The sequence below is a fragment of the Bicyclus anynana genome, chromosome 3 (genome assembly GCF_947172395.1).
Source record: "Bicyclus anynana chromosome 3, ilBicAnyn1.1, whole genome shotgun sequence".
NCBI lineage: Eukaryota > Metazoa > Arthropoda > Insecta > Lepidoptera > Nymphalidae > Bicyclus > Bicyclus anynana.
In genome coordinates, this window is record NC_069085.1 from 10,378,529 (window position 1) to 10,392,197 (window position 13,669).

Here is a 13,669-nt window from a genome sequence, read left to right on the forward strand (position 1 = left end):
TACTACTAAACCAAAAATTCAATTTTTAAATAAAATAAAAATACGCTTTCATAAAAATTCTATTTACAAAAAATAGCATAGACTAAATTATTATTTTTTATTAAAATTATTGCAAATAATGGCACATCCCTAACGCGAAGAGCACGATGAGCGTGAGGGTGGTGAGCAGACAGAGGTACCGGCCTGCCACGGGGCAGTGGAACAGCTTGGCGCGCAGGCGCAGCGAGGTGGCGAAGGCCAGCACGGTGTTGATGTCCTCCTGCGCCGTGTCCTGGTGCAGGAAGGGCCGCGCGCACAGCTCGTGCCCCACCGACTGCGTGTGGCGGCACTCCTTTGATAGACGAGCGGCCTGAAAAGTTTGTTGGAATATCATATTTTTTTTCAAAATAATATTAATTGGCATGCCTATTTGGAACGAAGTTCCTTATCGCACGTTGCGAAAAGGGGCTAGACGGAAAAAATTAAGCCCAAAAAGTTGTAACGACACTTTTTACTATAGCTGTAAGCCGTGCGGCGTGCGCGTGTTTCTCTGTCTGTCTCTCTCTCTCTCTCATAGAAAGCAAGCCAGTTATTTTCGTTTCGTCTTACTATTTCGCAATTGAATTTTTTTTCAAAATTTCGCAGTGTGGTGTCGCGACGATTATTTTTGGAATGGCATCGGATAGCGATATCTATAGCCATAGCGATAGCGATGATAGTCATAGCGATAACTTAGCTCAATAGTCCAGCGAGTGAGGATCGAAGCACCACCTCTCGGTGATGAGTCCTGCCCCTTTACCGTTAAGTTATTGAGGCTTCTATCAGGCTATTTTAACAGCCCATTTCAGGGTTAGGCCTCCCTCCATATAGGGGAGGGGATGTGAAGTTTAGACCCTCCACGCTGCAATGCGGTTTGGCAGGCTTAAGGTTATAGTGCTACCGACTATTATTAGCAGGGCTATTCAGAGATGATGTTTTTATAACACGATACTATAGAATGAGAAAGATTGAGGTGAATTCGAACTCGCACTAGCGAGTTACAGAAAGCTGTTGGTAATGATTGGAACCGACGGATTAACGTGCTCTACGAGGCGCGGGTATAACACCAACAACTTCCCAACTCTGGGTTGTTACGGAATAATTATTATTAATTTTATTTGTAACGAACAGATATATCCCACGCAATAATGAACGGAACTTAAATTAGGACATTTTATCGCCATACCATATGTTTGAAAGCGGAAACCATATCTGATTTAAATACTTCCTGCACAATGTTCCTACTTATTTTGTAATAGTTACAAGATCACGTTCAACAATGACCTCAAAAACAATCTTTAAATACCTAGTTTATAGCATGAGTCGACCCAGGGGCGTAGCTACTGCCGTATCAGCCGTATCAATTATACGGGGCTTCCGGACTACAGGGGCCCCAACGTGTGAAAGCAAAAATGTACTCCGCAATCTCACTTAATCTGATGCTTCCCGGGGAAAAAACGCAGAGCTTTTACTTCAGAAATGACAAAAGCAAAAAAAAACAGTTTTCTTCCCCGGTTAAGCGTGCGCCCAAAAGTTGGAAACATTCTACATAGTTATTTCTGTCACTGTCAAATTTATTTTAAGCGAGCATTGTTGTTTGTTTTGTTAGAAATCTTTACTCTTCCTTTGGGCCCCTCAACTAATTTTGATACATATCTAAAGCACGCTACGCCACTTAGTCGAGCTCTGCCATTTCTAATACAATGACCTTAAACAATGTTTTTGGGTTCATGTCGTACGGGTGCAGAGTCCATTTTTGGCAGACAGAGAATCTCCTTCACTTTACCTTTTTTCCTGTCCTTTCTTATATCCGAAAGCAGAAAGACTATGCTCAAACTAACCTGAATGAAGGGAACCAAGACTGCTGATATCCAAAGCAGTTGATTGAGAACACTGAGGGTTGCGATGGGTTCCGTGCCGCTGTCCACTTTGTCCAGGTTCAGGAGCCACATGATGCCCGACACCGCCCAGGATATGTTGACGATTGTAAACAAACAGACGGCCGGTGCCAAGTCGTTGTTTAGATATTTCAGCAGCTTTCGGAATTCGGCTATTTCCTAAAATCATTTCATCATCATCATTCATCATCATTATCAGCCGATGGACGTCCACTGCTGGACATGGGCGCTCTTGCATGGACATCCAAACAAAACGGTCTCGAGCCGCCAGCGTCCAGCGGCTCCCTGCAACCCACTTGATGTCTTCGGTGCACCTAGTGGGAGGTCGACCAACACTGCGCTTTCCGGTGTAGCACCTTGGGATCCCGACGTGCATCGGCTCTTCGAACTATGTGCCTACCCATTGCTACTTCAGCTTCGCGACTCGCTGTGCTATGTCAGTGACTTTGGTTCGTCTGCGGATCTCCTTATTTCTGATTCGATCACACAAAAAAACTCATAGCGAGCTATGCTTGGAGTTTCTATGCGTGAGAAACCATCTCTTCTCATTATCATCTCCATCGCCCGCTGAGTGTCTTTGAGTTTGAGCCTTCTAATAAGGCTCATAGTTGGTAAAATCATTTACCTATGCCTAATAAATTATGAGTTTTGTAATCCATATAAACATATACGCATAACTAAAAACGGGAGTTAAATTAAATTTTAGCTTGTCAATTGTCAGTTGTTTATACCTAAACCTAGCGGACGTCTTGCGGCTTCCCCCGTATATTAATTTAACCCCGTATTTCCCGTTCTCGTGGGAATACGGGAATAAATTATTATAGTCTACAGGTCCTGTATTAGCATCGCAGCCTGTTCACTATAAGTAGGTACACAAATAAACATTAAAGTATTACCGAGATGATACCTACATTCATGCGATTTTTATTAAACTTTAACGTGTTATAGAGAGGCCTAAAAAATGGCAACCCTCAAACATGTAGATACGGGAATTTACTCACCCTCATCCAATTCAATGGTGTAATAGTTCTATTCAGAAGACGTTCCTTCAGAAACATGAGGTGTGCCTGCAGGAGTTGCGCCTGCAGACAATAGCTGGAGATGACGGTGGCCTGCACCATGTCGTGGATCAACGTGCACACTATGAGGAGAATCTTCAGCCCCAGCAACGTGCCGTCCGAACTGTACAATACAAGAGCTAGTACAGAAGTAGTAGAAACATATAGATAGGTACCTACCAGGTGTAATATCTAAGTGGTAAGTGGCCTATAAGTTGAACAATTCTCAGAATATAGAAAACAAAACGCATAAATTACGTACCACGATTCCATCCATCTGAAAATAATCGTCCCTTTGGCCAACATCAGATTGACGGACACTAAAGATATACACATCCACAGAACGCTCAGAATGATGAAGAGCCAGAGCGTCCGTAGCAAACGTTTGGGTTTTGCTGTGGGCGTACCTTGGGGCGTGTATGAAGATAACAGGAATACCTGCAAATTAATTCACTTTAGAAGAATATAAATCTTATTTTTATAAATAGCAATCTATAAAATAAATATGAATCTTGAATTTGTTCTTAAGCAAAAATCTCGTGAACGGCTGAACCGATTTCGCTAATTCTTTTTTTTTTAAATATTCCTTGAAGTACGAGGATGGTTCTTATTGCGAGAAATTAAAAAAAAGGTCTAATAACAACACTTTTCTATGCTCCCATACAAACAATTCGTAATAATAGGTTCTTAAAAAAGGGGTAGGGTATTTTTTTCTTTAGGGTAGGAAAAAAGTACGGCAGGGGTAGACTAGAGGTAGGGTAGCAGTAGGGTAAGGTAGGATTAGGGTTTGGTAGGGGTACGGTAGGGGTAGGGAAACAAGTACCTATACAGAAGTCAAAGCGAAGCCAAATATATTTGGACAATAGGTACACCTTTACAATCTAGCCCCAAAGTAAGTTAGGTATGTTCAATAGCGTGCACTTCTCATTTTGTACAATTTGTACGAATAATGCCTACCCTAATTATAAACCTTGTACACGCCCACTGCCTATGTAACAGTTACTAAGATAGCTAATATATTTTAATATACTACATATAAATACTTTATACTTATAAAATGTATAAGCATCCTACCCAGACACTAAATAATACCCATGCTTATTCCGCAAATATGTTCGCTTATTCGCGTATTCGCTGTTGTGGTAATAGAACCCACTGTCTTGAATGTAGAAAGCAGGGCCACTACCTAGTGCAGCACGTACAGGGGTGAGGAACATATTTAAATAACAACATACTTACTCTTTCCATAAGATTTTGTAACTGTTCATTGTCAGATATTCTGAAGAGATACAACGCGTACAAAAACCCTGCAAAATGCAGTACACTGGGCCCGATGTATGTGAAGGCGACGTTACCGTAACACACTTCCTTGTAGGCGTCGTATTCTACTGACGACATGAGCGCCATGGGGACTAGTTTATAACAAAAGCCTCTGTCTCGTCTGAAAATAAAATTACATAGGTACTACCCATCAGCCGTGATTGCCCAAATATGACCTCTGCCTCCGATTCCAGAAGATGTAGATTCGAATTCGGTCCGGGGCATGCAGCTTTTCAGTTATGTGCATTTTAAGAAATTAAATATCACGTGTCTCATAAAGTGAAGAAAACCATCGTAAGGAAACCTGCATACCTGAGAATTTTCTTAATTCTCCGGGTATGTGAAGTCTGCCAATCCGCATTGGCCCACTAGGACTATTGGCCTAACCCTCTCATTCTGAGAGGAAACTCGTGCTCAGCTGTGAGCCGAATACGGATTGATAATCACGTGTTTGGTAATAAGCCTACTACTAAACACGTAGTAGCCTACCAGTAATGTAGGTACCCATACCCTATGCATATATCTAGTAGAAGTAGTTCCTACTACCTAGAACTTACTAACCGAACCTTAGAATTTCACATTTGCCACTAAATGTCCATCACCAAAATAAATTAAATTAATTGTTGCCTAGATTAAAACAAATGGATAGGTATATGTTGATGATAAAATAATGATTGATGAATGACCTATGTGCAATAATGTTAAATACTGTTTGATGTGTTACTAGGTCATAGGCGCTCAAAAGAGGAAATTTCCACATCTGAATGTTAGTTGTGGTCAACAACGAACGTCATTTACACAAATAATACCTAATATATTGTGTGTTCAGGAAGTGTAAAAACTTCATATACCTACTACATATAAATAAATAATGGAATTAAAGACAAAATTGTGCACGTATGCGCTCAATTTTGTAGCCTATTCGGATCACTTTTGTAGGGACGTAACTGATCTATAGTATAAAATTATCATTGCTTATTCGTTGGTGTATAATGAATTCGATATTATTACCTGAAACATGCCATGTATTGGAGAATATATCCGAGAAACATAAATACTGCTACCTGAGCAGAGTGAAAATGTGAAAAACATATTGCGTATTTCGATGAATTGGACGCATCCACCACTGGCCTCAATCCCATTATAGTAAGAAGTTTTAAATACGGAAGTAAAATCTGCAATACAAAAAGAGACATTAAATAATATAGTAATTTGCTAAAAAAACTGAAATCCAAATAATCAATCATTTGAGTTCCTATTGAGTCCTGAAATCCTATTGAGTTTTTATTACCTTTGATTTGCAATAGTGCAAAATAGCAGATGTGCTCATATACTCAGTATCAGGCGATTCCGTTATTTCACCGATCTGTAGACAGTAATAATTACTGCATAATAAAAAAATCGTTAAGCAGCTAAGCATAAATCCTAATTATAAATAAAATCACTGCAGATAGGTAGGCACACGTAAAATGGAATTTTATAATGGCAAAGCAGAAATTAATATAAAATCAACAAAGTACCATGGCTTTAATGTGTATCTGACAACGTACTCATACGCAGATAACACTACAATAAGCTTGAATAAACAGAAGACACTCACTTCAACACTATTGACGTCAAGACTAGATCTAGTGGATCTCTCCATAGCTGGCACACACAGCTTGTCGTTGCCTAGTGCATGGCTATCCAGAAGATCACTAGCTATGCATTGAAATAAAAGCTCATTAGCCACTTTATTGCTCATATCTTTACGTAATTAGCAAAGAGCATATAATATAAAATAGATAACTCTTCAATATGTCTAAACGTTTTATTTTATTTATAGGCGGTAATTCAAGAATAACAACTGACTGAGTAGAGAATAAATCACTTACAACTACTGAATGATCCATGGCAGTTTTGCATTTTTCTATTCTCTCGTGCAATGTTCGCGTGAGCAACTGTTATCCATTGATGGATATTTTTACGGTACCTATTTAGGAATTACCCACGTTTTGAATATATTTGCCTACTGTCAAAACATTTTAAAATAACTTAAATACAAGCTAATAGCAATGAACTGCATTTTATTGCAAGTTTTCAATTGTTTGGCGATAGTAATGTTACACTAGAACTGTGCAGATGTCAGGAACAATTTGCATCATTTTTCATTGCGTATCAGATCGTAATATTATATACCAAATATAAAAACATTTAAGTTTCGATATATTTGTTGCTTTTTTAGGAAACAGAAGCAATAGGTATTAATATTACTATCCGAGTATGGCGAAGCGAAAAGGAAGGATTATTTAGCAGAGGTAGGTAGGTATGTGTAATGTGTAGGTATGTATTTAAGGGAGCTCCTCCGTGGCGCCTAAACTAGGTTTTGTAGCAACGTGATTTAGCAAGTAATATCGAAAATTTTATCAACATTATTTATTTTATTTGAATGCAAATGCGACTTTAGGCTATCTACAATATTTGACAAGCAATGCAAGAAATATATATTTGCTTTTCATCAATCATCACGGAAAGTATGTTTCACTATACATCACTAACATAAAATTTTTTATTAATGTTTAAATAGTTGACCAACGGTTTGTTATTAACGTTGAACTCCGATACCCCTGCATAAAAGATAAGGGACGGAAAAAATGTTTGTTTTTGTACATAAAGTAGAGCGAGATACATAATTTTATGTATTATGGTATTCCATTATTCCTATTAAATTAAAATGTATTGTGTATTTTATTTGCAAAAAATATTATTTTCAACTAATAGGATGTTTCGAAATAAAACAGTAAAAATAAACAAACCATGTTTATTGAAAAAAATTACATTTTAGGCAGTTTCTTTTTAGTCAAATACCCAGTTCGTCTTACTATCTGTCGTCTTTCCTCGTGGTGCTTTTTCATTTTCTTCTGAATTTCCGACGGCCTTTTCTTATCTCTCATGGAAAACTTCATTTCTCTGTTTCCACCTACGCTAGCCACCACAGCCGAGCCTTCTTTAGCTAGTCTGTCTCCTAAACTCTTTTTGCTCACTTGAACAATACTTCTAATATTAGTAGTTCTAGGGGCTTTGTTGAATTCGTATACTTTTTCATCATTATCATTAACATCTTCGTCCTCGTCTTGTTTTTGGCGTCGAATGATTTTGTGTTGTTTTTTGACATCTTTTGCCCACGTCCGTTCATCGTCAGAACTGTCGCTGCTGGACTCATACAACTCGCGATCGGAATCCTTGTCTTCTGCTTCCTCAGTCTACAACAAAAGGACAAGAAAACGACGTCTATACTAATATTATAAAGCTGAAGAGATTGTTTGGTTGAACGCGTTAATCTCTGAGACTACTAATTTGTATTGAAATTTTCTTGTTATAACTGGGTCAAAATCAATACCAACAGGTGATCATATTAAGTCTTTAGGATTAATTGGAGGAAATCGGTTATAATGATCATATTTAAAAAGAAAAATATCTGAAAAATATTATTTTTAAGAAAAATACCCAACTGCTATTCTAACACAGAATTCTTGGATCAACTTTTATATACCTCATATAAAAGTACCATCTAGAGTTCACCCATATTTCAATGATAATAGGTATGAAAATTATGAAATTGCCGGTCTGCAATCATACTTTGATTAATAGAAATAAAAAATACATTTCATAGATTCTTATGGCAATTTCATAGGTATTATAATAATTATTGTGATGACATACCTCCATATGTTGTGCCTCCGCTCTTGGCTTCTCTTTGCTCTTGTCGAGTCGCGACAGTACAGGATTAAGCAAGCGATACTCGTCGGCCGATTTATCCACCTCGAAGTCGGGGTTTTCAAACAGAGCCTATGAAAAACAAAACATTAAAATCACTAAATAAATAGATATTTTCCCTATATTTATTCAAATACGTAATTTATTTTAGTTACATTTATAAATTATTATATTGATATTTTTATATCGTACCTTAAATCTATCGTCTTTAAGTAAATTAGCAGACTGCTTTTTCTTCCGCGTGTCAGTCTCCAAGAGGCGAGACGCCAAGTCTCGGTTGACTTTGGGCAAGTTGTCTTCAACTTTGATCCTCGACGGTCTTTCTTGTTCAATTTTCTCCCTAATTTTGCGTTTTTTGTATTCTTCAAAAGCAAACGGATCAGCGATCGATTTTGCTCTCTTATATAATCGCACATCCACAAAATATCTGAAAGAAAAAAACACATGAAGTGAATTTTCATTGATACAATATATAATTGTTCCATCAATGTTGAGTTACCCATCCAAGAAAAATTAAATTTAGCTAACGTGAGCCTTTTTGAAATAAAGAAATTTGTATATTTGCCTCATATTAAAAAAAAATCCACAGTTTAAATATGATCAATAGGTAAACCTCTTCCCCTTCAGTTAGTTGTAAAAATTGAGTTAGGAGTGGTTATTAGAATAGTTCAATTGCCGGGTATTGAAAATTAGTTATTAATTAAATTAGAAAAAATGTCCTATCTTCTCAAATAGTACCAAGTTTCATTTAAATGTATATAGATAAACATCCGTATTTAAATAGATAAATACGGACAGATAGCAGACAGACAAAAAATAAAAAAAATATATAATCTTCAGTAATAATAATAAAAATGTAAATATAGGCTTCAGTATCGATTTTATAATTCCCTCCCAACTAGAATTTTCAAAATATCTTCAAAGTACAGAATTCGACCTGTTAGGGTTCATTTACACGAGCAGTAAGTTTCCAACGCAGTCGATTGCCGTTGACTGCCGTCAACTGCAGTCGTCGGTAGCAGTTGCTGCTCGTGTAAATTAACTCTTACAGTTTTATTATGAGTATAGATTACCCATGCATGTAGGCTCTCAGCAAGTTTGTGCCAAGTAAATGATCCAGGCCGAGAGATTCAAGTTCTTGTTTGGTCACGAATTTGTAGTCATCATATACTGTCTGCGAGGCTGAACTCTCCATCTCCTCAGTCAAGTTGTCGAGGAAGGCGCACCATCTGGGAGCCGGGCCTTGGGGAACCAGACAAACATGTTATAAAACCTAAATTATATTTCATTTAAAATACTTTCAATGGAATATAAAATATATAAATATAATAAATTGTGCCATGTAAAACATTTTTTTATTTATTATTCAACAAAAAACACAGTACACTGGTTATTATTACATAATACAATATTTAAGAACAAAAATAATTAACAAACAAAAGAGAAGAAATACCAAGAACAATAATTAAAGGGTAGTTAAATAAATATCATAAAAGTGTGAGTGAACCGCTGCTGCGACGCTACACAGGCTGTTCCAAAAAATAATTCTATAGTTTGCGCTTAGGTACGTTCGTGAGTATATATGAATAAATAATAGTTATCAGTGAATAAATGATGTAAGGGTGAATTACAAAATTAAAATCTACTGATTTGTAAAATTAGAACAGTATAAACAAAATTAATCATAGTGTTTTTAAAATAGCATGGGTATGGTGCCAGTTCGTTTCACTCTTGAAAGTTTGCCGTGATTCACGATATTAGTAAGTATTATGAACGTCATAAGGCAAATATATAATGTACAGTACAAATTTGATTAGACACCAACCTAATGATGGTACATAGTGAATTTGCATTTTTTGATCCTCCACTGCCATCATAGTTAGCCCTGTATTTGGAATCACACATAAATCATTGAAATCTACCGATGATTCTATGTTGGTGTACTGTTTTCCCTGTAATAGACAAAAAATAAAGATCAGAATAGTAAAATGCAAATATGAAAGGTAGCTTAAATCTGGCTTCATTTTTATTAATGAAAGTTTTTCAATATATTTTTTTATGTGGCTACCTGATAGTTATTTCTTATGCAAGGCAGCTAAATTAATTTTTGATGTCACTATATATTGATATATTGAATACCAAGCAAGCAAAGTACTCTAAGATTGCAGAGAATAAATTCTCAGTGATACGAGGGATTCAGAAGTAATAGTAATATGTAGATAAATTTGGTGACTGTGCAACACAAAATTTTTCATCTTGCTTCACTTGCTCATTATTTAATATCAGGCACTCACAACAAAAAATATCATATTGAATAAATATTATCATTTATCAATCATTTAAATATATTATTAACTCACAGAATATTTATCCCAAATTTTGACAACATTAGCATCCATAGAGTAAACATAATTCATCTGTTTATGGAATTCTATACATTTTATAGGAATTTCGTTCATGTGATCTTTAACCAGAAGAGGCTTGCTGGATCTTATATCATATATCAGGATGTGGCCTGATGATGTGCCTACGCCCATCTCTAACGCTCCATTGAATTTTAAGGCACTTATAGCTGGGACGCTGTTGTTTCTGTAAAATATCAAGATCAAGATTACTTTAAGTTTATAATAGCATAACTGCATCAGCTATCTGTCAGGTTATGAAATGTTTTTTATTCTTCCAAGAAATTATCAGTTTAGAAGTTGGCAGTGTTACAGCCAGACCCTCTTAGAGCATGTCACACCATTCCCCATTGGTTACAAAATAAACTTTATAACCCTATCCACCTATCTGCATTGAGACAGAGTGGGGTCCATATCATCTCTCTTATAGGAGGGGAAGCATCGCCTTGCAATGTGCTGTTAAAATAAGGTACTTTGTTAGAAGACTTTGTTGGATTTTAAACAAGGATTTTTGGAAAAAATGTATTAGATATATTGAAGAGTACTCACTTATAGTCTGTATCTGAACAATGTAATGCACAATCTAATATTCCCTGTCTAGACTTAGTGCGAGGGTCCCAAGCTTCAATGTGACCACTCTGTGTGCCAAACACAAGTAGACCATGCTCCTCATTTACACTGCAACAGTTTATCTCAGTTGCTTTTGTCACATAAGGAGCTAAAAATTGACCTAATTCCAAATTTAACCTATATACTTCCTAAAAATCAAATTATACAATAAGCACTTTTTAGGTAACCAGCAATAAAGCACAAAAAATGGTATTCACAACTCACAACTATAGGGAATCTGTAGCAAATTGATAATTAATATAATTTTTTTTAAAATGCATGTTATCATGATAAAGTCCTGTTAACATGCATTCTCAAAAAAATTTCAAATTTTTAACTTCAATTTTTAAGTTTGAATAAATAAATTTGAATATTTAAATTATCTTACATTTGAGGATCCTACAACAATAAGGTCACTTGATGGTCGATGGTATTTCATATCTCTACCAAAATGAGGCACCCTGAGCCGGTAATGCCGACCATGTCCCACATGGAACTCAACATAACGGTCACATTGTAAAAAAACTATCTGAAAGAAATATAATAGCAAAAAAATAAAACAAACAATCAAAATCATTTACATATGATTCAAATGTTGAGATAAGATTTGATTGGTCCAGAAATTGATCTACAATAGACCCAGAAAAAAAATCACAGTAGGTACATTGTGCATGTTATTGTCAAATTTACATGAGTGGAATCCAAAATATGTCAGTACTACACTAAACGAGTTAATATTAGAACATTAAAATTAATATCCACTTACTTTAGAATAATCATCGCTCAGAATTTCAAATGTTACAACCTCTGAATCTAGGCACCTCTCAAATTTAAGTGATAAATTGTTTACATCATAGCATTTTATTCTTGGTTTATAAATCCCTGTGGCCATGATATATTGTCCATCCTTAGAAACCCGCAGACTAGTACTGACACCAGGCATGTCAAATTCTTGAATAAGTTCAATTCTTCTCCTGAGATCTACATTTTTCTTCAAGAGTGTGCGTTTCTTTCTTTCTGTTAACCACTAAAGGAACAGAAAGTTGTCGGTTTAGCTTAAACTGTAAACTAGATTGAAAGTAAGTAAAGTAGAAGGAACATTTTATGATGATGAGGATCTTGGATTTGAGGTCTTAATCAGACTATGAACAAAAGAATTTTCCATTCTTTCAAGAAATTTTCAGTAGTTTGAGTTACCATTATCACATAAACCTGTCTGCATTAAAGCAATGTGGTGGATTTAATGCTAGATATTGGCAGGACATACTTTAAAATCGAGTCATAGAATTTAGCCCAGCCCTTGTTCTCATAAAGCTATTAAGGCTTAATCTTTAGTAATTGTGTGAAACCCTTATTTAGTTTAAGGCAATGGATATTTTTGTCTCTAAGTATTAATGATATGAAATAAAAAAGTAGGGTATAGAATGTTTAAACTTACTTCTGGTAGAGCCTTTCCTGCACTAAGATTATAAATTTTAACATTATCTATTTCTGATACTTGCATATTTACAGTTACAGAACTATTCAAATTGTATTTTCAAAATATTCAATTTTTAAGCCTTTAAAAAAATCATCGTTATTTGTCTTGCGTTCATAAAAGTCGTGCTTTTAAAGAAGTAATTCTATTAAAAGGTAATTTTTTATCGTTACTTAGTAGTTATTCTTAATTACTCTATAAAATTATAAATTTATGTTGTTTTTATTAATATTAATTTTTAAAATAACCTCACTTTGTGGCTTTGTACTTCCTTTCAAAACAAAAACCTCGTTTCGTTTCGTTTTCGTTTGTCAATTGTCAGCATGTCGTTTTCGTATGTCACTGTCAGCCACAGTCCTGTCACTGTCAATGGTGTTTTGTGGTCAAAAACTTAATTTAACGTCTGTGGTCACAATTAAAAAATATACATGTTTTTGTCTTTGTCGGTGCTTAGTACTTTCATCTTTGGTTTGGGACCTGGGCGATTTCTTCTTCTTCTTGGTTCTATGGCTCCGCGCGTCGAGCGATTGAGCCAGTATCAAGTAGTTTTTTTTTTTTTTTTTTTTTTTTTTTTTTTTTTTTTTTTTTTTTTTTCCGTTATTTAAAACAAGGAAACTTGTTTAATTATAAAACTCGAAATTTTGAAGGTACGGAAATTTTAGAAAGGATCAGAAAAGGATAGGAAATATAAAATAGAATACTTATACTGAATATTTACAATTAAATACTAATCATTCATTTTCAATACTATAAAACATATATTTACATAAAAAATTGTACATCTAAAAGTATTTACAACTTAATATCATTAATTAGGATAAAAGAGGAAAAAAGTTTATATATACAAGGTTTATCATAGGACAAGAGGATGTCAACGGAAGTAGGAAGTGGGATGTGGAAAAGAATAAGGTCCTTGTAAAATGATTCTCGATTAAATTTTGGACATGATAAAAATATGTGATTAAGGTCACCCACTTCACCACACTCGCACAAATCACTGCTCACAATTCCAAATTTCGCAAGTTGAACAGGAGAGCAAACGTGGCCCAAACGCATACGCGTCAAGATACATGTTACCCTCCTGCTCAATTTTATCCTTGAGAACCATGGCTTTGTCGGAATAAAGTTTTG

At 35.5% G+C, this 13,669-nt stretch overlaps 1 protein-coding gene across 1 annotated transcript; it reads right to left on the reverse strand.

Annotated features, from left to right (window-relative positions):
- Positions 1–41: 41 nt before the first annotated feature.
- On the reverse strand, positions 42–12,832 carry LOC112053361 (nucleolar protein 10). Its single transcript, XM_052891174.1, has 18 exons — positions 12,500–12,832; positions 11,828–12,088; positions 11,450–11,590; positions 11,002–11,210; positions 10,411–10,639; positions 9,876–10,002; positions 9,124–9,292; positions 8,243–8,477; positions 7,997–8,122; positions 7,112–7,536; positions 5,895–6,045; positions 5,586–5,660; positions 5,306–5,469; positions 4,214–4,415; positions 3,237–3,412; positions 2,918–3,098; positions 1,860–2,075; positions 42–349 (listed from the first exon to the last, which is right to left on the reverse strand). Exons 1-18 carry the CDS (start codon positions 12,563–12,565, stop codon positions 107–109), a joined length of 3,396 nt encoding a protein of 1,131 aa, XP_052747134.1. The 5' UTR covers positions 12,566–12,832; the 3' UTR covers positions 42–106.
- Between the last annotated feature and the right edge of the window lie 837 nt (positions 12,833–13,669).

Coding starts and splice junctions, on each gene's coding strand:
- LOC112053361 (XM_052891174.1), bottom strand. CDS start 12,565: ATGCAAGTATCAGAAATAGATAATGTTAAAATTTATAATCTTAGTGCA. Junction 11,591..11,827: donor TGAGCGATGATTATTCTAAA/GTAAGTGGATAT, acceptor TATTTCTTTCAG/ATAGTTTTTTTACAATGTGA. Junction 350..1,859: donor TCTTGGTTCCCTTCATTCAG/GTTAGTTTGAGC, acceptor CAAACTTTTCAG/GCCGCTCGTCTATCAAAGGA.